Below are 27255 nucleotides of genomic sequence, written 5' to 3'. Positions count from 1 at the left end.
AAAATAATTTTGATATCATATACTGTACTTGGATTTCAGGAAAGATTCTGATACTGTTGCATATGGAAGACTGCTGTACAAGTTGGAGTGGTATGGCATTAAAGGCAAGGTACTGCAATGGATAAAGGAACAGTTGAGTAGGAGACGGCAGAGAGTGGTAATAAATGGACACTGCTCTACATGGACTAATGTTATTAGTGGAGTCCTCCAGGGTTCAGTGCTGGGCCCCATTGTTGTTTTGTGTATTTATCAATGATATCAATGAATGTATATCAGGCTTAATGTCCAAGTTTGCATACGATACAAAGGTTGGCAGGATTGTTAATGACACTAAAGACAGTATGCTACTGCAACAAGATCTAGAAAGGTTAGGCAGATGGGCTGACAAGTGGCAACTGAAGTTTAACATTGACAAATGCAAAGTACTGCATATGGGTAGCAGTAACCCAAGAGAAACGTACTAACTGTGTGGTATTACACTCAAGGAGGTGGAAAATGAAAAAGACCTGGGGGCAATTGTGCAGTCAGATATGAAGTTATCTGAGAAGTGTAGATGGGATGCCAGAGCAGATCATACAGTTTTGTCAATAATATACAGGGTGTCTCAAAAATATTGGTACAAACGTTTAGGGGAGGTAGGTAACATCTAAAGGAATATGAATCGCATAGGAACCCATAACCGGAAACGTCACAGGAAAGTAGAAACAGAGGCACAAGAAGCAGAAATGACACAAGACAGTTGTTGTAGGTTGTTGTTTGGTTTTTAGGAGCATTAGCAACTAAAGCCATATTGCTCTGGGGATATGCGGTGGTCATTCCGTGACTTTTCCGCATCCTCCGTATTTGGTGGTCACGGGCTCGAACCCTGGTCTAATCAAGAAGCGTGTGCTACGCACTGCCGCTCCTGCCCACCTGGCTACGGAGGAACAAGACAGTAATTAGTGGCAAACATTTATTTGACATAATATTAACAATGGAGTACTGGATGGTTGCATTTCACGATGTTACAACAGATGCTCGAAGGTTCCACCACGAGACGCGATGTACGCGTTACAACGATGCAGCGTGGATTGGCAGACATGGTCGAACACACCTGGAGTTTTTGACAGTAGCAGCACAGATGAGATCCATTTCTGTCTCATTTCACAAGCGATTCATACACAATAGATTTGAATGACCTGATTTATCAAGGCTTGATAAATCAGGTGAGCATGGGGGCCAGGCAACGGGTCCACCACGGCCAATCCATTGACGCCCAAAATGCCTGTTCAAATGGTCACGAACACACCTTCCGTAATGGGCAGGCGCCCCGTCATGTTGAAACAAAATGTTGCGTCTCACATTTGCTGGAACATTGTCAAGTAACCCTGGTAGAACTTGTTCAAGAAAGATGCGATATTTAGTGGAGTTCATGCAGGATGGTAACAGGTATGGGCTGACTAAGCAGTCACCGACCATCCCTGCCCACACATTTATTGCGAAGCGATGTTGTGCTGCATGGGGGTGCACACCGTGTGGGTTGTCGAGAGCCCACACATGAGCATTGTGCTGATTGAATAAGCCTTCCCGAGTGAAATTAGCCTCATCCGTGAACAACACATAGGCTGGAAAATTCAAGTCTTAAACACTTTCTTGGAGAAACCACTGTGCAAAAGCCACACTTGCAGGATGATCTTGGGGGAGCAGTAACTGAACCCTTTGGAAATGAAAGGGGTGTAAGGAATTGTCGTGGCAGACACGCTGTACACAGCAACGAGATACTCCTAAGGCAGAGGCAACAGCACGCGTGATGGTAGTAGGATTATTCTGGAAGGCATTCAACACACTTTCTTCCATGATGAGACTTCACGTAGAACGTGGTCTGCCCGCACTACTCCTGTTACCTCTAAATGACCCATAATCGCACAAATTTTGATGCACATACACAAACAAAAAATGATCTGGTACATGTCTGTCTGGGAAGCGTTCTCCATAAATTTGTTAAGCATCGTCCATTGCCCTCTGCTAATCCATACACGAGGTGCATGTCTGCCAGCTCACAGTTCATATATCAATGCATGCTCTTCGTGCAGCGACTACTGCTTGAATGAGTAAACCAGAAATTTTCCCTCTCGCGAACTGATGAACAGCACTGTCAACCGACTTATAATGACGTTTCCAGTTATGGGTTCCTATGCGATTTACATTCCTTCAGATGTTACCTACCTCCCCTAAATGTTTGTACCAATATTTTTGAGTCACCCTGTATAGGAATTTTGCTAACAGAGACAAGGAGGTGATTATACCTTTGTACAAGGCAATGGTCAGGTCACACCTTGAGTACTGTGTACAGGTCTGGAGGCCTCATTTTAAGAAGGATGTAGAGATGCTAGAATGAGTACAGAAAAGTGGAACAAGATTGGTGAGAGGAACAAAGGGGTGCACTTATGAAGAAAGTCTTAAGTTCTGCAAGTTGCAGCATCAGGTGACTAGGCACCTGTGAGGTGATCTGATTGAGGTGTATAAGGCCTTGAATGGTTTGAGCAGACTCAATGCTGACAGAATACTTTCATTTGCTCAGACTAAGAACCTGATGGGGGCATAGATTCAAATTGCAGAAAGACAGTTATAGAATAGATGTGCGGAAGTTTGACTTTAGCCAGCGGGTAGTTGATTTCTGGAACAGACTTCCATCTGTTGTTGTGGAAGTTGGTAGCTTAAATAAATTTAAGGGTGAACTGCACAAACATTTGAAATGACAGGATGAGCAAAATGGAAAGTTTTTTTTTTTTTTTTTTTTTTTTTCTCTTGGCTGATGCTGTATAAGCTTGCTTTCTTACATCATATGCCTTAACTAAGCTAAGGCTATACAGCATCAGCCAATGTGTCTCCTGAAAATTTATATGCATCACATGCATTTTTCTTCTCTGCCACCAGCCTCATTAATTCATCTGGCATTCATTTAGGTCTGAACCTTGAACAGTATTTCTTAGTTGGTATGAAAAATCGAGTAGCCTCCAAGATTAAGACCCGAAGGCTTCCCATTTAGAATTCACCATTGATAACAACATCAGTTGGATCCCACTGAATAGAATTTAAAAAATCTGAGGCCACTGTAGTCACCTTTATGAAAGCAAAAACCCTTCCCTTTACCCTTAATGGCAGTTACATCCACGTCAGTACACTGTGATCACTGTCACCTAGTGGTTCCTTTATCTGCAAATTCTTAATGCATGAATAATCACTGCTGATAATCAGATCATAAGTATTACTCCCTCCGGTTGCCACTCAAACATGTTGCTGTAGAAACATGTCCTCCATTAAATCCACAAAATCTTGCTAGTGTGTGAATGACCAACCCACAAGTTACAGTCAATATCTAGAAAGTTAAAATCCCCCATTACAATACATTCTGATTTACTGGTCCACTATTTCTCTGCACAATTGTTCATTGTACTCAGAGCCATTAGGCCTATAACACACTCCTGTCATTTTTGCTTTCCCAGTGTTTATGTGACACCAAACAGACTCAACATTGTACTTTCCACCCATGTCCACTGGATGAACTTCCTTCGATTTTATGTTTCGTAACTAACAGCATAACCACTCCTCCCTTCCTACTCTGTCTATCCTTTCTGTACACATTGTACTCCCCAAATTCCAATTCTGCACTGCTTATATCTATGTGACACCATGTCTCTGATATCCCAACAATATCTGCCTTTGATGCCTTGATCAGCACTTCAAATTCATCAAAATTTATTTACTATTGTTCTTACTCATAGTTACCCTAACACAGCCCATGTATTTACTTGTTCCATGATGACTCCAAGCATCTCTTGAAATTCAACTACTTGGTTGGATTACTGTTTTAAAATTTCTTATATTAATGTTTGCTCAGATTGTGTCAGTGAACTTATTCCTGCAGGAATAAAATCCTTTATTCAACACTCCACCTTAAAATCTTGTTCTTTGTCTAAACATTAGTTTTTCGATAAGTGTGATATGGCTGTTCAAAATAAGAATGTTGCATACTGCAAAATGCTGACATCCAAATCTCCACATTCATTTTCTGGCTACACTAAAGCTCAAAACAATTGTAAAGCAGTTATTGATCAGTGCAGACTAGACTTTGAACAGGCTAAAAGTAGAAAACTTGCTTCTTGTCCAAATGGTAATCGAGCTTTGGTAGTTGAGCTTCTTGTTCAAATAGTAGCCAAAGCTATTCGACGCACCATTCCCACCTGTTCCACCCCCATGTTAAAACATGGTGATTCTACTACCACCTCAGCCGAAGATAAAGTTGTCTTGCTGCCATCCTACTATTCTTTTAACTCTTATACTTGGTATACCATATCCTACCATTCCAGTACACTTAATTCAATGCCTCACGTAGTCTTCCATCAAAAGGATGCGAGAAGAATTTTGATGAGTCTTCATACCAAGAGCACCAGGTCCTCCTGGTATTTCCACCACTTGTTTTCAAACCTGCGTTACTGAGCTTACAGTAAGTGTGTTGAACACACTTCTAAACAGCTACTCACTCTGTACAAACCTCAATTCACCCTACCATTGAATATTTTTCTTATATCTGTGGGAGTACCTCCACGACCTATCTCAGACTTCTGAATTCAAAATTTCATTCAAAAGTGAGCAGTTAGGTTAATTAATCATCCAACTCTTACAAAGTCTCAAAAATTCTTCCATTCTGTCTCATAAGCCATTTCGTTTCTGCTGCATGCCTTTTCTGTAGATACTTCCATGGGTGTTGGTCTGAATTGGCTTCTACAGTTACCCCTTTCTCTTCAAAACCAATCTGTACATGTTCTGCAACCAGTCAATATCCATTTACTGTCCTACTTCAAACTCAGACTCAACCTGTCTTTTTCCTTATCCCTTCCATTTACATATTCTGGAGCAACCTACTCTTAACATGTATTTCCTGAAAATTACAATCTATAGAAATTCAAGTCTAATGTCATCAAGTACCTTCTTTCACCTTCTCAACCTTCAAGCTCATGGAAAGTATTAAGTACTATAGGTTCTAATATCTTTCATATTTGAGGTTAAAAAAAAAAAAAAAAAAAAACTTTTAGTCAGATCACTCACCAGCAGAAGTATATTTTGAAGTCTATTAAATGACTGCTCTGCAGATCACATTGTTAGAAATAGCATATAAGGATTCTATGATATTCTATGAAGAATATATTACAGGAGCAACAGAATGAGAACAGAATTATATAGGAAATGTAGCACAAGGCAAAAAGAAATCATGCCTAACTAATCTGATAAACTACTATGACTGTTACAAAAGAACTGGATGCAAAAAGCAATTTAAATAATCTAAACTTTTGCAAGGCATTCAATACAGTCCCACATGAATGCTTGTTGTACGAACTAGATTATTTGCTATTTATGGGAAGATATTAAAAGTGAATAAAAAGTATAGTTAGATGGTAGAAATAAAAAGGATGGTTATAAACTGCAAGGTTAATCAGAAATATAACATTAAGTTCTTTCAGTGGGGCAGAAAGGCTGCCAGAACAGTACACTGGGTTTTATATAATACATAAATGATATACAGAAAATCTTGCTAATGAAGAAGTGATTATTCCACTCTATTAGTATTGGTACCAGGGGCTCACATCTGGTGAGTATGGGCTTGGCATACCCAGGGTCCTGAGCTGGATATCGTCATTCTTCTCTTTTTTGGCGATTCCCTTCTACTTCTGTCTGTCTCTCTCTCTCTCTCTCTCTCTCTCTCTCTCTCTCTCTCTCTCTCTCTCTCTCAGTAAATCAATTTTTTTTTTGGCTGGTGCAGCATAAGCCTCAGGCTTCCTTGCACCTATGGCTAATAATAATAGCAGCAAATGACGCAAGAAAGCAAGCTTATACAGCGTCAAAGAGGGAGGGGAAACCATTCCCATTTCACCTATCCATCCCCTCCAAAAGTTTTTCTAGTTCTTCCTTGAATTTATTCAAGCTATCCACTTCCAACATCAGATGGAAGTCTGTTCCAGTAATCAACCACCTGTTGTATTAAGGCAAACTTCCGCACATCTATTCTGTAACCTTCCTCAATTTGAATTTCCACCCGCTCATGTGGGTAATCCAAGCAAGTGAAAGAATCCCATCATCATTAAGCTTGTTCAATCTATTCAAAGCCTTAAACACCAGAATCAGATCACCTCATATGTGCATAGTCTCCAGATCCTGCAATTTGCAGAACTGGAGCCTTTCATGGTAAGAGCACCCCTTTGTTCTCTACACCTCTTGTTGCCCTTTTTCTATACCTGTTCCAGCAGCTCTACATCCTTCCTAAAATGAGGCCCCCCCACTTTTTTTAATACTGTTGAATACACCATGAATTGTAAAATTAACAGAGCAAACTGTCTGTGAAAAGATCGAAACCTCCCAAATGCTTCCTAGTTCATTTCACAAATATATGTGGTCTCATTTCTAATCTCAGTGATGTCCATTTCCACTTAGTCTGCCAAACCCCATGTACTTTTCTGACAGAATCTCAGTAATCGGTTGATTCAATCACTGCTCATCTCAGTTGCCCAAATTATTTGCTGTACGATTCCTTTCACCTCAAAGGTGGTACTTGTGCATATGTCTGTTTTGATATTCCCTGTCATAGACTTGGTAAATTGGAATCTCTTCTTTTTGATCTTCTCTGGCTTAAAATCTCTCTACCTCATTCTGTCAGATTCATCTGTTGTTTCTACTATTCTCTCAACCACTAATCACTTGGAACTCTTTGACTTCATCTCTTTTCAACTTCACTTTCTCCAGCCCAACTTTCCAAACAGTGAGGTAATTTTCCTTGGTAATTTTAATGTTCGCAACTCCAGCTGGCTTCCGATTTTCTAGTCACACAGACCCAGCTGGTCAAGATGCTGAAGCTTTTGCAATCATTAATGATCACCCACAGATTGTTCATTTACTTACAAGAATACCAGACAATCCTAACCATACAGCCAACAAGCTTGATCTTTTTCTCATAAACAACCCTTCTCAGTAAACAGACGAAGTGAGTGGTCCTTTAGGCACCTCAGATCACAACTTGATTCTCTCTTTTCCAATAGAGCCTTTATCTCATGGCTATTCCTAACCTAGGGTTGTTTGGCATTACAAGAATGAAAAATGGGATAACCTGCAAGATTTCTTTTCCTTGGTCGAATTATTGTTTCGAAACTTCTGATTGTCAACATTTGCTCAGATCATGTCAGTGAAATTATTCTTGTAGGAATGGAATCCTGTATTCCACACTCCACTTTAAAATCTCGTCCTTTATTTATTCGAAAACCTTGGTTTTTGAATAAATGTGCTAAGGCTGTTCAAGAGAAGAATGTTGCATATTTTAATTGGCTTGTTTCCAATTCTTCAGTTTCATTTTCTGCTTACACCAATGTACACAACAATTGTAAAGCAATTATTAATCAGTCCAAACTAGATTTTGAACAGCGAAAGGAGTAGAAAACTTGCTTGTTGCCATAATGGTAGCCAAGCATTCTGGTCTCTTGCCAAAGCTATTGGCTGCAAGTTTTGTCCAAACACTGCTCCCACCTCTATGTCAAAACCAGATGGTTCTTTTGTCACTTCAGCCAAGGATAAAGCTGACCAGCTAGCATCCCATTTTTCTTCCAATTCATGTATTTTTTTTTTTTTTTTTTTTTTTTTATGTAAACCCCAAACATGAGAGGTATTAGAACCTATAGTACCTAGTACCATGCTTGGGTTGGAGGTTGAGAAGAGAAAAATAAGATATTTGTTGACATTAGATTTGAACTTCTGTAGACTGAAATTTTCAGGAAATACTCGTTCATAATTTGGTTTTTAGGAGCATTAGCAAATAAGGCCATATTGCTCCGGGGATATGCGGTGATCATTCCCTGACCTTTCCGCATCCTCCGTATTTGGTGGTCATGGGCTCGAACCCCGGTATAATCAAAAAGCGTGGGCTACGCACTGCTACTCCTTCCCACCTGGCTACGGAGGCGCTTGTTGTTCTAGAAAACAGCAGTTGAATGAATAAACGAGGAAAATGAAAAATTGGTTCTGCGAGTTTGAAGTTATACAGTAAATGGATGTTGGGTGGTGGCAGCACGTATTCAGACTGTTTTGAAAGAGAGAGCGGGAATTTTAGAAGCCATTTCAGAAGAACAGTGCCCATGGAAGTATCTGTAGAAGAGGCATGCAGCAGAAACAGCATGTCTATGAGACAGCGAGTGGAGAGAGACTGTTAGAGATGAATCATTAATTAACCTAACTGCCCTCTTCTGAATGGAATCAAGAAGCCTGAGAGAAGTTTTGGGGGCACCAACCCAGATGTGGGAACAATATTCCATGGCAGGGCGGATTTGGGATTTATACAGAGTGAGCAGCTGTTTGGAAGAAAAGTAACGCCGAGAGCAAAAGAGAAAACCAAGTTTTTTAGATGTAGAGGAAGCAATATTTGTAATGTGCTTGTGTCAAGAGAGATTAGAAGTCAGGGTAATCCCCAAAAGAGATATATCATTTTGCCTAGAAATTGGAGTGTCGCTAAAGATAAGCATAGGAGCAGAAGAATCCTTTTTGAGAGATATAAAACAAGACTGAGTTTTAGAAGGATTGAAATCAACGAAGTTTTCTTTGTCCCACTGGAGAATTACCTGAAGATCGGCATTTAAGGAATTGGTAGCAGATTTTCGAGAAGTTGAAGCTGATTGAGCTGGGCAAGGTTTCTCAAAATGGAAAGTGGAATGCAATGTGCTATCATCGGCAAAACTATTGATAGGATTACCAGTCAATGGAAGAAGGTCATAAATATACAAGAGGAAAAGAGTGGGGGAAAGAACTGAACCTTGGGGGACACTGGCATTAGTGGAGAAGTTAGAAGATGGAGAGCCATATACCATCACCTCAGTGAGCGATCAGAGAGAAAACTGGATAACCAATTACTATAAACAGTTGGCAAACCATAAGATGGAAGCTTGTTTAGAAGACTTTTATGCCAAACACGATCGAAAGCCTTTGAGATGTCAAGAGCAACTACTTGTGTTTCCCCAAACCTTTCCATTGAATTAGTCCATAAATGGGTAACACAAGCCAGAATATCACCAGTGGATCGACACTGACGGAATCCATACTGGTGATCGTTGATCAGACGGAAGGTTTCTAGGAAGTTTAAGAGTTGGTGGTTAATTGATTTAATTGAGTTAATTGAGTAGAAGTAATTGCAATGGGATGATAATCGGATGGGAGGGATTTGTCACTCTTTTTGGGAACTGGCTGGATGTGAGCAAATTTCCAAGCAGATGGAAAAACACCTTTGGAATAAGAAAGTGAAAAAAGGCGGCAAAGAATAGGAGTAAGTTGAGGAGCACAGGTTTTGAGAACAAGTGGAGATATACCATCAGGACCTGGAGCTTTCTTAGCATCAAGATTCGTCAAAATCCTTCTGACATCCTTTTGACGGAAGACCACAGGAGGCATTGAATGGAGCGTGTTGGGAATGGTGGGAGGTGTTTTAGCAAGATCATTAATACATGAGTTGGAAGAAAAATGGGATGCTAGCAGGTCAGCTTTATCCTTGGCTGAAGTGACAACAGAACCATCTGGTTTGGACAGAGGGGTGGCAGCAGAGATGGACAAAAGTTGCGGCCAATAGCTTTGGCAAGGGATCAGAATGCTCGGCTACCATTAGGGCAAGAAGCAAGTTTTCTACTCTTAGTCTGTTCAAACTCTAGTTCGGACTGATTAATAACTGCTTTACAATTGTTGCAAGCTTTGGTGTAGGCAGAAAATGAAACTGAAGAATTGGAAACAAGCCAATTACGATATGCAACATTTTTCTCTTGAACAGCTTTAGCACATTTATTGGAAAACCAAGGTTTAGATAAAGGACGAGATTTTAAAGTGGAGTGTGGGATAAAGGATTCCATTGCTGCAAGAATAATTTCACTGACACAATCTGTGCAAACGTTGACATCAGAAGTTTTGAAACAGTAATCCGACCAAGGAAAAGAAATCTCACAGGTCATTCCATTTTGCATTCTTGTAATGCCAAACAGCACGAGGTTGGGAATAGCCATGAGACAAAGGCTTCATTGGAAAAGAGACAATCACCAAGTTGTGATCTGCAGTGCCTAAAGGACCTCTCACTTTTACCGTGTACTTAGAAGGGTTGTTTGTGAGAAAAAGATCAAGCCTGTTGGCTGTATAATTAGGATTATCTGGTATTCTGGTAGGTAAATGAACAATCTGTGCAAGGTCATTAGTAATTGCAAAAGCCTCAGCATCTCGACCAGCTGGGTCGGTGTGACTAGAAAATAGAAGCCAGCTGGAGTTGTGAACATTAAAATCACCAAGGAAAATTACCTCACTGTTAGGAAAGTTGAACTGGAGAAAATCAAGTTGCAAAGAGAGGAAGTCAAAGAGCTCCAAGTGATTAGTGGAGTTGGGAGAACAGTAGAGACAACAGACTGAATTTTACACAATGAGGTAGAGAGATTTTAAGCCATAGAAGATCAAAGAGAGTATATTCCAAATTGTCAAGTCTCTGACAGGGAATATGTATTAATGATCTTGGAGAAACACCTCCCACCATTCTCAACACACTCCATTCAATGCCTCCCGTGGTCTTCCATCAGAAGGATGTTGACAAACCTTGATGCTAAGAAAGCTCTAGGTCCTGATGGTATTTCTCCACTTGATCTCAAAACCTGTGTTCCTGAACTTACTCCTGTTCTTTGCCATTCCCACTGCAATTACTTCTACTCTTTCTAAAGTAATGGAGAAATCAATTAATCGCCAACTCTTAAACTATCTAGAAACCTTCTGTCTGATCAACAATTGCCAGTATGGTTTCCGTCAGTATTGATCCACTGTTGATATTCTGGCTTATGTTACCCATTTATGGACAAATTCAATGGAAAAGTTTGGTGAAACACAAGCAGCTGCTCTTAACATCTCAAAGTCTTTCGATCATGTTTGGCATAAAGGTCTTCTAAACAAGCTTCCATCTTATGGTTTGCCAACTGTTTTTGTAATTGGTTATCCAGTTTTCTCTCTGCCTGCTCACTGTGAGTGATGGTAGATGGCTCTCTATGTTCTAACTTCTTCATTAATTCTTGTGATCCCAAAGGTTCAGTTCTTTGATCCACTCTTTTCCTCTTGTATATTAATGACCTTCCATTGACTGGAAATCCTAACCATAGTTTTGCTGATGACAGCAAATTGCATTCCACTTTCCAGTTTGAGAAACTTCACCCTGCTCAATCAGCTTCAATTCCTTAAATGCCGATCTCCAGGTAATTCTCCAGTGAGGCAAAGACAACTTAGCTGATTTCAATCCTTCTAAAACTCAGTCCTGTCTTATAACTTGCAAAAAGGATTCTTCTGTTCCTATGGTTATCTTTGGTGCCATTCCGATTTCTAGGCAAGATCTCTTTTGAGGATTACCCTGACTTCTAATTTCTCTTGGCACAAGCACATTACAAATACTGCTTCCTCTGCATCTAAAAAACTTGGTTTCTCTTTCGCTCTCGGTGTTACTTTTAATCCAAACAGCTGTTCACACTCTGTACAAATCGCAAATCTGCCTTACCATGGAATATTGTTCCCACATCTGGGGCGGTGCCCCCAAAACCTGTCTCTCTCTCTCTCTCTCTCTCTCTCTCTCTCTCTCTCTCTCTCTCTCTCTCAGGCTTCTACATTCCATTCAGAAGAGGGCAGTTAGCTTAATTAATGACTCATCTCTAACAGTCTGTCTCCACTCTCTGTCTCATCAACATACCATTTCTGCTGTATGCCTTTTCTATAGATACTTCCATGGACACTGTTCTTATGAATTGGCTTTATAATTTCCACTCTTTCAAAACAGTCTGAATACTTGCTGCCACCAGCCAACATCCATTTACTGTCCAACTTCAAACTCACAGAACCAACTTTTCATCTTCCCCATTTATTCATTCAACTGCTGTTTTTTGAAACAACCTTCCTTCATACATATTTCCTGAAAATTACAGTCTACAGAAGTTCAAATGTAATGTCAACAAATATATTATTTCGTCTTCTAAACTTTCAACCCATGCATGGTACTAAGTACTATAGGTTGTAATACCTCTTGTGTTTGGGGTTTTCATAAAAAAAAAACAAAAAAAAACAAGAGGATATAATTAAATTAAATTATAATTTAATTAACAGCTGTTAATTAAATTATAATTAAATTAACAGGACTGTTAGAAGAAAAGTTTATTTTAGCCAAACAGCAATTTTGGAACAAACTATGCATTCTAAAGTTGTGGAAATTATTTTTTTTTATTTATTTATTTATTTTTTTTTGTGTGTGTTTGTAAATTTAAAGAGGGATACCTTGTCTGACTAGGATGGTCAGACAAGAATAAAACAAGCAAAATAAGTGGCAGGGGATACATGGATCAAATTTTTTTAACGCTTCCTACCAACATTTCAACTATAGTAATACGTCTACATCCCATCCTAGAGACAACCGTTTTTATCGCTGGATGATCACTGGTGTAGAAAGCAGCGCACGTTCGTGCAACAACAATGACGCATGATTAACGTGCCTCACTCAGCTCGTTGTATTTTTGTATTTAATTTGTCAGTTGACAAAGGGACACGCATCTCGAAAGCTACTGATTTTGTTAGTATATATTTGTATTAAACTGGATTATAACTAACTTATGTATATTATTTCAACTATAGTAATAACAAATATGAAGATCATTCTCTCTTCCACCCCCACACACTTATTCTCTGAAAAACAGATTAACTATCCTAAGGAAGAAGAAAGAAAAAAAAAAAAAAAAAGACCTTGACTATCTGTCTGATAATCAAGATCCAACAGGATAACATTTTATCTTCCTGTAAGATCTGGAAACTTTATTTCTAACTATCTATAACATGCCAAAAACAAAATATTTTAAGAATATAATTACCTGACCCACAATATAAATGGTTATATCATATCCCTAAAAATTATACAAGCTTTGCTACTGTGCATCAAATTACCAATAACTAAATAACGTCCAAGTATTCTGAAATGCATTAAAAAATAAAATAAGAACACTGCAGAAACAATATACACATTATCACATTCCTGCTCGTAATACAGAAAAACAGCTTACCATAACAACATCATCCACTGATCCAGCATGGTTACAATTATTAGCTGCTGAACAACTGTCCAAAGATTCAATCTGCTGGGATAGACAGTCACTGGAAGATTCACCACAAATGGATTTACCAATCTCCAAAATTTCACTTAATGTTGCTATTATGGAAGAGTCACTGAAACTTGAGGTATCTTTAATGTGATCTTTTGATTCTTCTTCTAGTTTTTGAAAGTCTGAAAAGATTTCATCTGGTATAACTTCAGATATTTCTTGATCTAAAGAATGTTTATCTTCTGTAATAAGAGAATTATTGAGAATATCATTACTGCACAATTCCATACAATGATTGCCAGTTAAGGTTAATTTCTCCTGTTCACATGTATTATTTTCAAGCATTTGATTAGAGAAGGAATGCTTCTTATCTTTTTTTGATCTTCGGCATGATTTTCTTCTTGCTTTGGGTTTCTCTCCTTGTCGTTTTGATTTTGATCCTCCAGAAACCTTCTTTGCATAATGGCTTGCAGATCTTGTTTTTAAAGCTTGGCTATGCTCCACATTTTTTGACTTCTGTTGAGGTATAGCACGAGCAGCTCTTCCTTTGACTTTGCTGTACATATCTTGCTCAAATACATTAATTCTTCCTTCCTCGAGGTCTTTCCAGAAAGTATCTTTAGGAAGAAGTGAAATACCTGGATCTAAAGTATGTAGCTGTCCTTTAGCATTTAGCTCTTTTTCATTTTCTTTAACTCTGCTTATAATATGCTAAAAGAGAAAATAAAAAACAAAACAAAAATGCATTAAACATATTAGCAATTTATGAAAGTTTTAAACAGGAAATAGGAATATACAGAAACACATGCACGCCCGCAAAGAATTACAAAAGTTGTAATTATGTAAATGAAACTAGCTACAAATAAAGAGCAATAAGATCTGATCTAATTAGACCAAGATAACTCAAATATAGTGCAAAGTATATACTCATATTACATATATTAACCAAACCAGTTTCCAAAATAAAAAAATATTACTTGTAAAAGATGCCAATTATATTTATTTGCATTAGCACATTACTTTATCAAGGGCATGTATATGTTGATACAAAATAGTATAAGTATTATATAAAAAATTATTTTTTATTTATTTATTTTTTTTTTTTTTGGCAACTCAACTATTATAAAAGTTGTCCAAAATAGTATTATGTCTTGTGATGCAACATCCACCATGTTATCAACGTTCCCTGATAGGTGGCATGAACCATGGCAGAATGGAACATTACGAACTAGAAAGTGATAGTTGTTAGACTGAGAATTCTCGCATTCCCCAATAAACAGGCAGAACTAATTAATCATTAAATGTTAATACGGTATCTTGGGATATTTAGGATAAATTATAAAACCATATTTATTTGGAACCCACGGTGTTAATTAATGAAGAGAAGAAAAATCTTATTTTCCAGGGAGAAAGTGTGGATGTATGGGATATTGCACAACTTCTCGCTCTAACGTGCTCTGGCATGCCTCTAAACAGCATGGGCGAAAGGAGAGTAAGAGTTCCAGAGTTCATGCCCACAGAGGTACTTAAAGGGGTTTTATTGCAGTGGTGGAGACAGGATGGAGAGATGTTTTGCGGAACGATTACAAAAAAAAAAAAGGTAATGTTTAGAGAAAATGTGCATTCTTGGGTGACTATCTCTGTGACATAGAACAAGAGAACTACAGTATATAAAGGGTTCTAGGAGGCACCAAGAGGGGAGAGAAGCAGCAGAGAAGTGGTTTTTGCTATGTGTAGGAGGGAACTCGCAGGTCTCATATCCTGCTTTGGAGAAACCGAGTTAGCCTGGTAAGCAAACTGTTTCTTTAGTGTGAATGAAATTGTCTGCAATATAATAACTAGCCTAAACTAAATGCTTCCTTCCTGAATATTTAAATTCTGTTAAATTAGCAATGAGAGGAAATTTCTCGCATAGTTTGGGTTACACAGGAGTCTTACAGCAAGGTACTGTTAGAATAAGAAATTAGAGGGAGTGAAACTATTCACATTAGAATAGATGTAAGATAGTTTAAAATAATGAGAACATGTAAAATAGGGTGATAAATAGAGGGTGATAAATGAAAGAATAGTTCCATAGATGCTAGAATTTAGTATGCCATAAAGACGTTGGTTAATACAATATTATAACCTTACACAAATTCATGTTATTATTATGAATGCAGGCCTGAAAGCAATATATATCTTTGCTTTAACATTAATAATTAGGTAGAGAGAAAATGTACTGTATACATGTTTATCATTTAATAAATATTATGTGTTATTTCATGTCTTGTTCTCACTGCCAATACTCTTAACACACACCAGAAGAAACAAGTACGAACCAGTAAAGGGTTACGTGGGGTTGAACAAGTCTTGGTGACTATTCAACTTAATCACAACACAAGTCAAATGCTGCAGTGGTCAAGGGCGTACAAACCCAGAAACTGTCCTAATCAGACGAACATCTCATTCAATATAGGTACCATAGGCAAAGTAATATGGCCAAAATAAAAGGGGGGGAGGGGAACAGAAAGCACCACCAAACACCACAAGGAGAGAAATCCCCTACATAGTACAGTATAGGTACCGTTTTTTTTTTTTTTTTTTTTTAAATCAGAGCTAAAGGGTTGCTTACCTCTTTTGCTGTCTCCCTTAATAGAATTGGATAGATTCCATCCATCCCAGGTCCTTTTTTTTTTTTGTTTAGCTTTAACAATTTCTCCTCCACTTTCCTCTCGGCTATCACAAAATCATTCAACTCCCTGTTAGAATTTGATATGCTTCTGGCAATCCCATCCCTAAAAAATTCCTCACGTGAATGTACACACAAGCAAAATACCTATTCAATTTGTCAGAAACCCAAACAGGATCATCAACAGTTAGAGGCAAAAATTATAACTCCTTTTTTCTGATGATACAAAGGCAGTCACAGTAAATGGCTACAACTTTTCATAGATTAATATGATTATTGGATTCCACAAGGGTTAGTTTGGACCCCTTACTGTTTTTAATACAGTAAAAACTCATAAATCTAGCTTCCTTACGGATATAATACATCTCTACAGTATGACTCTACAGTTGCCAATAATAAGGCAAAATGTTAACTCATATACTGCTGGATTGATCCAGGGGTAAGGTACTTGCTTAAGAAATAAAGGTTGCAGATTCAAATGCTGCCTCCAACAGTATGTATGTTGCAAATTGTCCAAATTTTTTTTTTTTTTTTTTTTTTAATTGGAAGTATAAATAGTTCAATATGATTTCAGCAATTGAATAGCCTTTAAAACTAAATACACATACATGCTACTATGCTATTTTGCTATACTGCAAAGTAGCATTAGATGTCTCACAAAAAAAATGATTTTATATATTGCAAATACAGGTAGTTCCCGACTTTACGGGTTAATTCATTCCCAGCACGCGCTCGCAAAGCAAAAACTCATAAAACGGGAATTTATTTTCCATAGAAATAATGCTAAAAACAGGGGTTACGTTCTCAACAATGAAATTAGTCAGCCAATTAGTTTATGTTTAAACAATGATTGATTTATCCTAAGAAATGAAAACAGCATGTAAAATCAAGCAAATTAAAATAATAAAGAAATTATTTATGACTTACAAATGTTAAAGAATGTTTATTCTTCATCATCAACTAAATGCACACTCGTTGTTGGGTTAGCACTCCTTGTTAGTTTGTTTGTCCATGTCGTTGTTGTCTTCTTCAGAAATGCTTCAAGAGGATTTTGTTTCCAAGATAATCTCTTCTCTTTTCTTTATAAATTTTATGATGGTAGGCATAAGCATTTTTTAACGGCACACACAAATTGCAACTAACTAACATGATACAAGCAAGTGAGATTGCAACTAACATGGTACGTACGGAGTAACAAGTTTACAAAGCTTAAAAAAAAAAAGGAATGAAGAGAAGATTCTGAAATTTTATTTATGTTTTTTATATGATTGAAGACTGCAGTAAAGGGGAACACATTTCATCATAATGACGTAATAAAACCACACAATTCCAGCTATCGGTATTTTTGCAAATACAATAACATGGAGTTTACTACCCGTTTATAATTGCTTGCAGTAACAGAAAAGCCAAATAAACCGGAAAGTGCAAATTGTTTTTATTGTTTTATGGTCACAACCTCCAGAAATGTGGCTTTCAAAAATATCACAAAGGCGTTCAAAAACTGATTCTTATAACAAAACATATGTTCATTAGCCATAATAATTATTATTGTTATGGCTAATAATGATAATAATTATTATTATTAGCCATATGGTGCAAGGAAGCCTGAGGATTATGCTGCACCAGCCAAAAAATTGAGTTACCCTGTGAGAGAGAGAGAGAGAGAATGATGATATCCAGCTCAGGATCCTGGATGTGCCAAGCCCATACCAGATGTGAGCCTCTGGGGTACAACAGAACAATGAAAGTAAAGTGCATTTTAATGATTTGAATTGGTAACTAATACAATTTACATTATAAAAATGACCTTTTAGAGAGATAAATAGCTTAGTTATACAGCGAAAATTTCAACTTCCAAGGTTGTGGAACAAATTACCAAAAAAACCCAATAACAACGTGTTATTGGGTTCACATTATGATCTTTTCATGATACAATGATGTATCTCTGGAGTGGATTAATATCGTAAAGTGGGGCACAACGTATTGTATAGCTATGCACGTGGTTTGAAATGCGGGTTTTATAAATTTTTAACATTCATTTTTTTTGCAATTAATGTTCATATTTTCGATTTTGTTGATACTTGATAAAAAAAAAAAAAAAAAAAAAACTCGTAAACCCGGGAACTCTTAAAGCTGGAACTGCCTGTACATAGTAACAATGATATAGTCTACAAAATACGTAACATATAAATAAATTAGTGCTTGGAAATTATTAAAGGAACATAATCACAAAAATCCAGCACCTGCGGGTTTTTTTTTTTTTTTTTTGTTTTGTTTTTAAGTCTGACTAGCCTATCTTCCCTAGTTTTGCCAATAAGGCCTGACGTAGCCGAGTGGTCAGGAGCGAGAGTGCATAGCACACGTTCCTTGAATGGGGCGGGGTTCAAGCCCGTGACTACTAAATACGATAAATATTTGTATTAACGATTTATTGTAAACTCTACTGTCTTGGTTGTCGTGCCGGAGTATAAACAGAAATTTAATTAATATCATTAATAAATCAAATACAGAAGAATCTCAAACCCTAGAATTCTTAAAAATCCAGAACTTTCTAAATGTTTCAAATCTGATGTCCATGTTTTCTGATCCCACAAAGATGGGCACAGTGGTTAATGACAGTGATAAGGGACTATTTCAAAAGGATCTAGATAAGCTAAGCAGATGGGCTTGAAAAATGACTATTGAGGTTTAAAAATGATAAATTAGCATAGGCACATGATGCAAGAAAGCAAGCTTATATAGCATCAGCCAAAAAAAAAAAAAAACACACACACACACAACCCTTCTCATTTCACCCATCCACTTGCTCCAAATGTTTGTCTGGTTCTGCCTTGAATCTATTAACTTCTACAATTACAGATGGAAGTTCGTTCCAGCAATCAACCACACACTGGCTAAAGGGCAAATATCTATTCTACAACTATCTTTCCTAATTTAAATTTATGCCCTCTCAGGTGATTATTCTGAGCAAGAGGAAGAATCCCATCAGCATTGAGCATGCTCAAACCATTCAAAGCTTTATATACCTCAATCAGATCACCTCATAGGTGCCTAGTCTCCGGCCACTGCATTTGCAAAACTTAAGCCTTCCTTCGTAAGAGCAACCCTTCATTCCATTCACTAATCTTGTTGCCCTTCTCTGTACTCATTCCAACAGCTCTACATCCTTCTTAAAATGAGGCCTCCAGACCTGCATACAGTACTCAAGGTGTGACCTGAACATTGCCTAATACAAGGGGATAATCACCTCCTTATCCCTACTAGAAAAATTCCTGTATATCATTGACAAGCCACCATGAACTACTCTTGCAGACTGTCTGCACTGCTCAGAAAACTTGATATCTGCGTGCACAATTATCCCCAGGTCCTTTTCACTCTCTACCACTGTCAGTGTAGTATCACACAGTTGATACATTAATCTGGGGTTACTGCTTCCTATATGCAGTACTTTACATTTGTCAATGTTAAACTTCGATTGCCACCTCTTAGCCCATCTGCTCAACTTTTCTAGATCCTGTTGCAGCAGCAGCATACTGTCATTACCAACCCTGCTGACCTTCATATCATCTGCAAACTTAGACATTAAGCCTGATATACCATCATCAATATCATTAATAAATACAGAAAACAACAATGGACCCAACACTGAACCCTAGGGGACTCCACTAATAACATTAGTCCATAAAGAGCAGTGTCCACTGATTACCACTCTGTCTTCTCCCAATCAGCCAACCCTTTATCTATTAGCAGCATTTTGCCTCCAATGCCACACTGCTCCAATTTGTGCAGCAGTCTTCCATATGGAACAGTATCAAAAGCCTTTCTAAGATCCAAATATATGATATCAAAATTATTCTTTGCATCTAGTTCCTTTGTGACCACATCATAATATCCATTCAAATTGGTCAGACAAGACTTCCTCTTAACAAACCCATGCTGTAAGAGTTTGCTTACTTCCTTTGCTGCCTCCTTTAATATAACTGGACAGATTCCATCCACCCCAGGTGCCTTTCATAATTGTTGAAGATAAACATAATTTATCTTCAACAATTACTCCTCCACTTTACTCTTAGTTATTACAAGATTATCTAGCTTACTGCCAGAGTTTAATACACCTCTGGCATTCCTCTCCCTGAATAAAAGGGATTACTACTACCTAAATGTAAGATACAGTCGGTCCTCGTATAACACGTGTTTACATTACACGAATTCGATCATACACGATTTATAAATAGGGGAACGTTATCTTATATAACACGAACCGAATTCGCTTATGCACGATTCGCCTTCGTGTTTACAAGAAATGGCAGTCGAACGCGGAATCACCCCAACCGAACGCAACACGATAGGAACGAAGAAGATTCTGAAAATGTATTTATGTGTTTTATATCAGTGAAGGGGAAACACATTTCACCATAATAACGTAAAAACCAACACAATTCCAGCTATCGATATAATCGCAAATGCAATTAGATGGAGTTTACTATCAGTTTATAACAGATTCCACTAGCAGAAACGCAACTGGAAATTGTTTTTATTGTTTTATAGTAGTAACCCCCAGAAATGTGCTTTAGTAAAATGTGAAGTGTTAATAGTGTATCTCGGCCTTTACGGTGTTGTTTATTCAGTTGCTATATGCGCGCAGCTTTGTTTATGTGTATTAAGCGTGCCTCCTCGTTTTGTAATTGTGCTTTATTCCCTAAAAATGAGTAAAATACTTAAAAGGTGTGAAAAGGAAGCGTCCTGGCGAAAACACTGCAGATTCAGAGAGAGAGAAAAAAAAAAAGCAATATCGATAAACAGAGGCAGACTGGATCAAAAATTCTTACCCGGGAAAATTTATAGTGGCCTCATACTATGGTTTATGGCCAAAATTAACACCGGCCTCCTGCCCACCGGGATTTCCCGGGTAAGGCTTATGGCCAGTCCGTCTCTGTCGATAGAGAAAAAAATATGAAATTGTGAAACGCTTTGAGCGAAATGAAAGACCATGCATATTGCATGTGCTACAGACCTAAATGAGGGAACGCCGAGAATTACAAAGAATGGAGAGAAAACAAAAACAACTTTCATAGCAGGAACAACTCAAAGTGTAATTAAAATCCATTATATTAAGACGCAAAGAATTGGAAGAGATGGAACGGCTGTCATCTGTTTGGATAGAAAATCAAACAAAAAACAAGTTTGCTTACGATAGAAGCAAAAGCATTAGCAATATTTTATTACGTAATAGTCGTAATAAAATACATAAGTATTTTATTTAATATAATAAATTTTTTACGAATAAAATACGTATTTTATTTGTAAAAAATACTTTTTAGTATTAAAAAATACTAAAAATACTTTATTATAATATAATAAAAATATTTATTTTTTATTATATTATAATAAAAAATATATTTTTATTACGTATTTTAATCGTTATAAAATACTTACGTATTTTATAACGATTAAAATTACCCGATTATTTATTGTGTTTGGTAATGTTTTGGTTCCAAATGTGTGTTCAATCTTGGGTGGTCGGCACCTAACCCCACTTTTCCCATAGGGCCTGTTGTTTATATTGCACGATTTTGCATTGCACGAGGGTTTCTAGGAACACAACTATCGTGCTATACGAGGACAGACTGTATTACATTTAGGTAGTAGTAATCCCAGAATAAGATACCATTTTGGTGGTATCACTCTCAAGATGGTGGAGAACAGTCCAACATAAAATTCTCTGATAAGTGCAAAGAAACTGCAAAAACAGTTCATGTTGTTCTGTCGATAACATATAGGAGCATTACCAGCCAGAAAAAAAAAACAGGTGTACAAGTCTCTTATACTTGCACAATGTTCCATTGTACAAGTATAAGATGTTTGTTTGTTATTTGGTTTTTAGGAGCATTAGCAACTAAGGCCATATTGCTCCGGGAATATGCGGTAGTCATTCCCTGACCTTTCCGCATCCTCCGTATTTGGTGGTGACGGGCTCGAACCCCGGTCTAATCAAGAAGCGTGTGCTACGCACTGCTGCTCCTTCCCACCTGGCTACGGAGGCGCCCACAAGTATAAGAGAATGGTTAGAGTGCATCTGGAATAGTACATACAAGTTTGGAAATCTCATTTTAGGAAGGATACTCACTTCTCTCTCTTGTTGAAAAAAGTATTAGAAAAGCAACAAGATTAGTTGGGGGCACAAAAGGATATTCTTACCAAGAAAAACTGGGTTTCTGTAAATTGCAGTCTCTGGAAACTGAGGATCTGAGTGGTGACTTAACTGAAGTGTACAAGACTTTAAAATAATTAACCTAAATACTGATGAAAACTTTACTCTTTCTTAGATCACACACACACACACACACAGACAGAGAGAGAAAGAGAGAGAGAGAGAGAGAGAGAGAGAAAAAATTTTCTCAGATGACACACAAAGGGAACAAATTTAAACTGAAAAATAATGACTGCAGAATTGATCTACAAAAATTTGCATTGGAATAAACATTTGCATGTTGGAATAAACTTTTATCTAGTGTTGTGGAAGTGGATAGTTTGAATAAATTTAAAGACATGGCCAAATTATTAGAAAGAACGAACAAGTGAAGTGGATTTTTTTTTTTTTGCTGATGTATAAGCTTTGCTTCCTTGCATCATATTACCAATAATAATACTTTGATACTTCATTCTACTTATTCTATAATTTTTCATATATTCCACAAGTTTTAATTGTGCACTACGCAAAAATGCCAGTAAAACGTTTCTCCCATCATTCACAAGATTCAAACCTTGATTCACCTAGTATTCAGAGTCATTATGAGTTAATCCAAGGAAGATCAAATGACAGATTTCAATGTTTGAAAATAATGATCTACACAGATCTGATTATCTTCCATTATTCAGCATAGCCATGTTTGTTTGAGCAAATGTTTTTATTAATATTTTAGAAAATAACATATGAAATCCATACACTTCTGGCAGAATGAGATTAAAGTGGCATTAGCCACATTTCAATGAAAATTACTTATCTAGATAAAAATGATAGCATCCTTTAAAAACATTCCATGTTTGTCATAAGGGGTACTTATTTTAATCTAAAGATCTTTGTTCTTGTTTATTAAGTTCATTAATAATATTTTAAATAACAATGATATAATAAGAAACTTACTTCTTTCCTCTTCTTATCTACATTAATTTTCCTGTTTTTTTTAATATTTGCTTTTAGCTTCTGCCTTTCCATTTTCCAAGCCATGGTAGTACGGTATTCTTCCATCATATCTTTACATGTCAGCAGGTTCTCTTCTGGTTCCCAAGTGTCACTCTGAGAATTATATCCTTTCCATCTTACTCTATACAACCAACGACCCTATAACAACAAGAAAGTGTCTAATAAGTATTACTTTGAACACTATAAAATTTGAGATGTAATACTTATTACTTGCCAAATTTTACAATCTTACTTTTTATGCTAATATTACATAAAAATATATCAATTACACTATTTAGGAAACAATATAATTAAACAGAATAATGGAAGTTAAGGCAGTACCAATTTTTAAAATATGAAAATGTTATTTCATGGCACATGCTTTTAAACTCTAAATCTCCTATTTAGTTAAGATGGCATTACAATAATCTAATAATCATTGTTATTTGATAACCTACATTTCTCTATCCATCTTGTTGTTATTGAACAAGATGAAACTAAATTTACTGATTATCGACTGCAAATATCAATTGCAAGGCTCAAGGGGTAGAATTTTTTTCAGCCTGGTCTGTGCTTGTTGACAGGAGAGACTGCTTCTACAGGGATGGGGTACATTTAAAAAGAAAGGATGCAAGAATATTTGCTGTTGCTATTGAGGCAGTGTTAGGTGGGTCGGAAAACTTCTAGCTTGGGGGGATACAAGGACTAAAAGGTTAACAGTGGCCGCAGGCAGAGGCAAAAGTGATTCTTGTATTACTTCTATTAGAATAAGCAGAAGCCGGAAAGCAAGGCAATGCAGATTTCTAGGACTGCTGAGAGTCATAGTGGAACAAATAAATACATGGGCTGTATTAGGGTAACAAAGAGTAGAAACAGGTGCATGTATACCAATGCTAGGAGTATAGTTAATAAATTTGATGAACTTGAAGTTCTAGTCAAGACATCAAAGGTAGAAACTGTTGGGATATCAGAAACATGGGTGTCACACATACATAAGCAGTGCACAATTAGAATTTGGGGAGTACAATGAGTACCGAAAGGATAGACAGGACAGGAAGGGAGGAGGGGTTATGCTGTTAGTTAAGAAACACATTAAATGTAAGGAAGTGCATGTAGTTGACATGAGCAGACAGTGCAATGTTGAGTCTGTTTGGTGTGACATAAGCACTAAAAAATGAAAGAAGGTGTGTGTTAAAAGCCTAATGAATCTGATAAGTATAATGAGCAATTGTGCAGAGAAATAGAATGGGCCATTAAATCAAAATGTCTTATAATGGGGGATTTTAACTCGAACTTGTGGACTGGTCTTCGCACACTAGCAAGACTTTTGTGGATTTATTGGATGACTGTTTTCTACAGCAACATGTTCAAGAGGCAACCAGAGGAAATAATACTCTTGATCTGATTATCAGCAGTGATTATTCATGCATTAAGAATTTGCAGATAAAGGAACCACTGGGTAACAGTGATCACAATGTACTGTTGTGGGAATTACTTAAAGATGTAACTACCATCAAGGCTAAAAAAGGGAAAGGCTTTTGTAAAGGTGACTACAGGGGAATCGGGCAGTTTTTAAATTCTGTACAGTGGGATCAACTGATGATATTACCAACGTTGAATTCTAAATGGGAAGCATTCGGGGACTTAATTTTGAAGGCTACAAGGCTTTTCATTCCAACTTAGAAATACTTCAACGTTTAGGCCTAAATGGATGTCAGATGAATTAACGAGGTTAGTGGAAGAGAAGAAAAATGTATGGGATGCATATGATATATTCTGTATCAGGTGACACAGAAGCCTATGGTAGATATAAACTAGTCTGTAATCAAGTCACAAAGGAGGTTAGGCAGGCAAAGGCAGATTACGAGAAAGCCTTGGCAAAGGATGCAAAGAAAAACAGCAAAGAGGTCTTTACTTATGTAAACTCTAGAAGGAAAGGGATGGATCAGGTTGGACCACTTAATATAGATGGTTTAACTATTGATGATCATGCCCAGGTAGCTGATAAACTGAATGAGTATTTTGCATTTACATTCACACATGAGGAGTTATTCAATGAGGGGAGTGCCAGAAGTTTATCAAATTCTAACAGGGAGCTGAGTGATTTGCTGGTAGCTGAGAGCAAAGTGGAGGAGAAATTGTTGAAGTTGAACATAAAAGGGCCCTGCGATGGATGGGATCTATCCAGTTATATTAGAGGAGGCAGCAAAGGAAGCAAGCACACCATTAGCCATAATTATGAGAGCTTCCTTGGACTGGAGGTGTGCAAATGTATCACCAATTCACAAAGGGTTTTCAAAGGGTGTTGACAGGAGAGACTGCTTCTACAGGGATGGGGTACATTTAAAAAGAAAGGATGCAAGAATATTTTCATAGACCTGATTAGTTTAACTTGTGTTCTGGGGAAAATAATGAAATCACTGGTTAAAGAAAGCATTTTAGGATCATCTAAACAAGACTACAGTAATAGTTAAGACACAGCATGGGTTTGTTAAAAGGAGGTCTTATCTGTCCATTTTGATTGTATACTATGATGTGGTCACAAAGGAATATGCCAAAAATAATTTTGATAACATATACTTGGATTTCAAGACAGCTCTTGATACCGTTGCACACGGAAGACTGCTGTACAATGTCATTAAGGTTAAGTTGCTACAATGGATAAAGGGATGGTGAGTAGGAGATGACAGAGAGTGTAATCAATGGACACTGCTTTTCGTGGACAAATGTTATTAGTGGAGTTCTCCAGGGTTCAGTGTTGGGCCCATAGTTGTTTTGTATATTTATCAATGATATTGATGAAGGTATATCAGGGTATATCGGATGAAGTTAGCAGGGTTGTTAACGACAGTATGCTACTCCGACTGGATTTAGATAAGTTGGGCAAATGAGCTGAAAAGTGGCAACTGAAGTTTAACATTGACAAATGCAAAGTACTGCATATGGGTAGCAATAACCAAAGAGAAATGTACCAACTATGTGGTACTACACTCAGGTAAGTGGTAAGTGAAAAAGACCTGGGGGGGGGGTAATTGTGCAGTCAAATATGAAGTTTGCTAAGCAGTGCAGAGGGGCTGCCAGGGCAGGTCATGGAGTCTTGTCAATGATATATAGAAATTTTGCTAGCAGGAGCAGGGAGATGATTATTCCATTATACAAGGCAATGGTCAGGCCACACCTAGAGTACTGTGTATAGGTCTGGAGGCCTCATTTTAGGAAGGATGTAGAGTTGCTAGAATGAGTATAAAGAAGGGCAACAAGATTGATGAGGGGAACAAAGGGGTGCTCTTACCAAGAAAGACTTTAGTTCTGCACACTGCAGTCCCTAAAGAGTAGGCAGATAAAGGAACTCATTGAGGTGTATAAGGCCTTGAATGGATTGAGCAAGCTGAATGTTGATGGAATTCTTACTCTTGCTCAGATTAAGAACCTGAGGGGACATAGATTAAAACTGAGAAAAGACAGTTGTAGAATAGATGTGCTGAAATTTGCCTATAGCCAGCAGGTAGTTGATTGGTGGAACAGACTTCCATCTTTTGTTGTGGAAGTTGATAGCCTAAATAAATTTAAGGCCGAGCTGGACAGGCATTTGGAAAAAAAGGGGTGAATTGGGAAGGGTTTTTTTTTTTTTTTTTTTTTTTGGCTGATCCTGCATAAGCTTGCTTTCTTGCATCATATGCCTCTACTAATGCTAATTTATGAAATCTTTTTTCATAAGGAAATCTTTTTTTCTTTTTTCAAATCACACTATGCTACCACCCCTCTGATTTAAAAAAATAGTGACTGCAAAATATGCAAATATTTTGACTATGAAGGTAATTAGAAGGTAGTTAGCCTGGAATACATTTCAAGTCCACAAGCCCCTTTGATAACGAGGATAAAAAATTATACCTCGGGACAGCAGTGTGAAGGGTGCAATGAACCTGATCTGTGATCAATTGAAACCAATACTGTGGAGCAATGATTCATATTACATGCACTTTCTAATGAATGTATTTGGGTACAGGGATGCCCAGAATATGCTTAATACTCAAGTGTGTTGTCCCAACTGTGAAGTTGGGAGAGATAATGTCATGGTCTAGGAGTGTTTCTTTGGTGTGGGCTATGTTTACTGGTTAAAATGCATAGAACCATGCACTGTGACCAGTGAACAATTCTATGCATTTCACAATTCACTGTAAAATTTTTAATAAAATAGCTGTCACACTTTACAGCAGTACAATGCCCTAACCTCAACCTCACTATAT

At 37.3% G+C, this 27255-nt stretch overlaps 1 protein-coding gene across 1 annotated transcript in view; it reads right to left on the bottom strand.

The window, feature by feature from the left end:
• LOC150081300 (uncharacterized) overlaps positions 1 to 27255 on the bottom strand; it is a 219338-nt gene that overhangs the window by 93975 nt on the left and 98108 nt on the right. The window contains exons 2-3 of the mRNA XM_090380150.1: positions 22970 to 23167; positions 13116 to 13865 (exon numbers count right to left, since the gene is read on the bottom strand). Of these exons, the coding sequence (XP_090236276.1) occupies positions 13116 to 13865; positions 22970 to 23167 (948 nt within the window). The remainder of the gene's footprint in view (positions 1 to 13115; positions 13866 to 22969; positions 23168 to 27255) is intronic.

The sequence above is a fragment of the Mastigoproctus giganteus genome, chromosome 8 (assembly GCF_048544385.1).
Source record: "Mastigoproctus giganteus isolate SK-2022 chromosome 8, ASM4854438v1, whole genome shotgun sequence".
Classification (NCBI taxonomy): Eukaryota; Metazoa; Arthropoda; class Arachnida; order Uropygi; family Thelyphonidae; genus Mastigoproctus; species Mastigoproctus giganteus.
The sequence above is the reverse complement of the archived record's forward strand: the minus strand, read 5'-3'. Positions and strand labels throughout refer to the sequence as shown.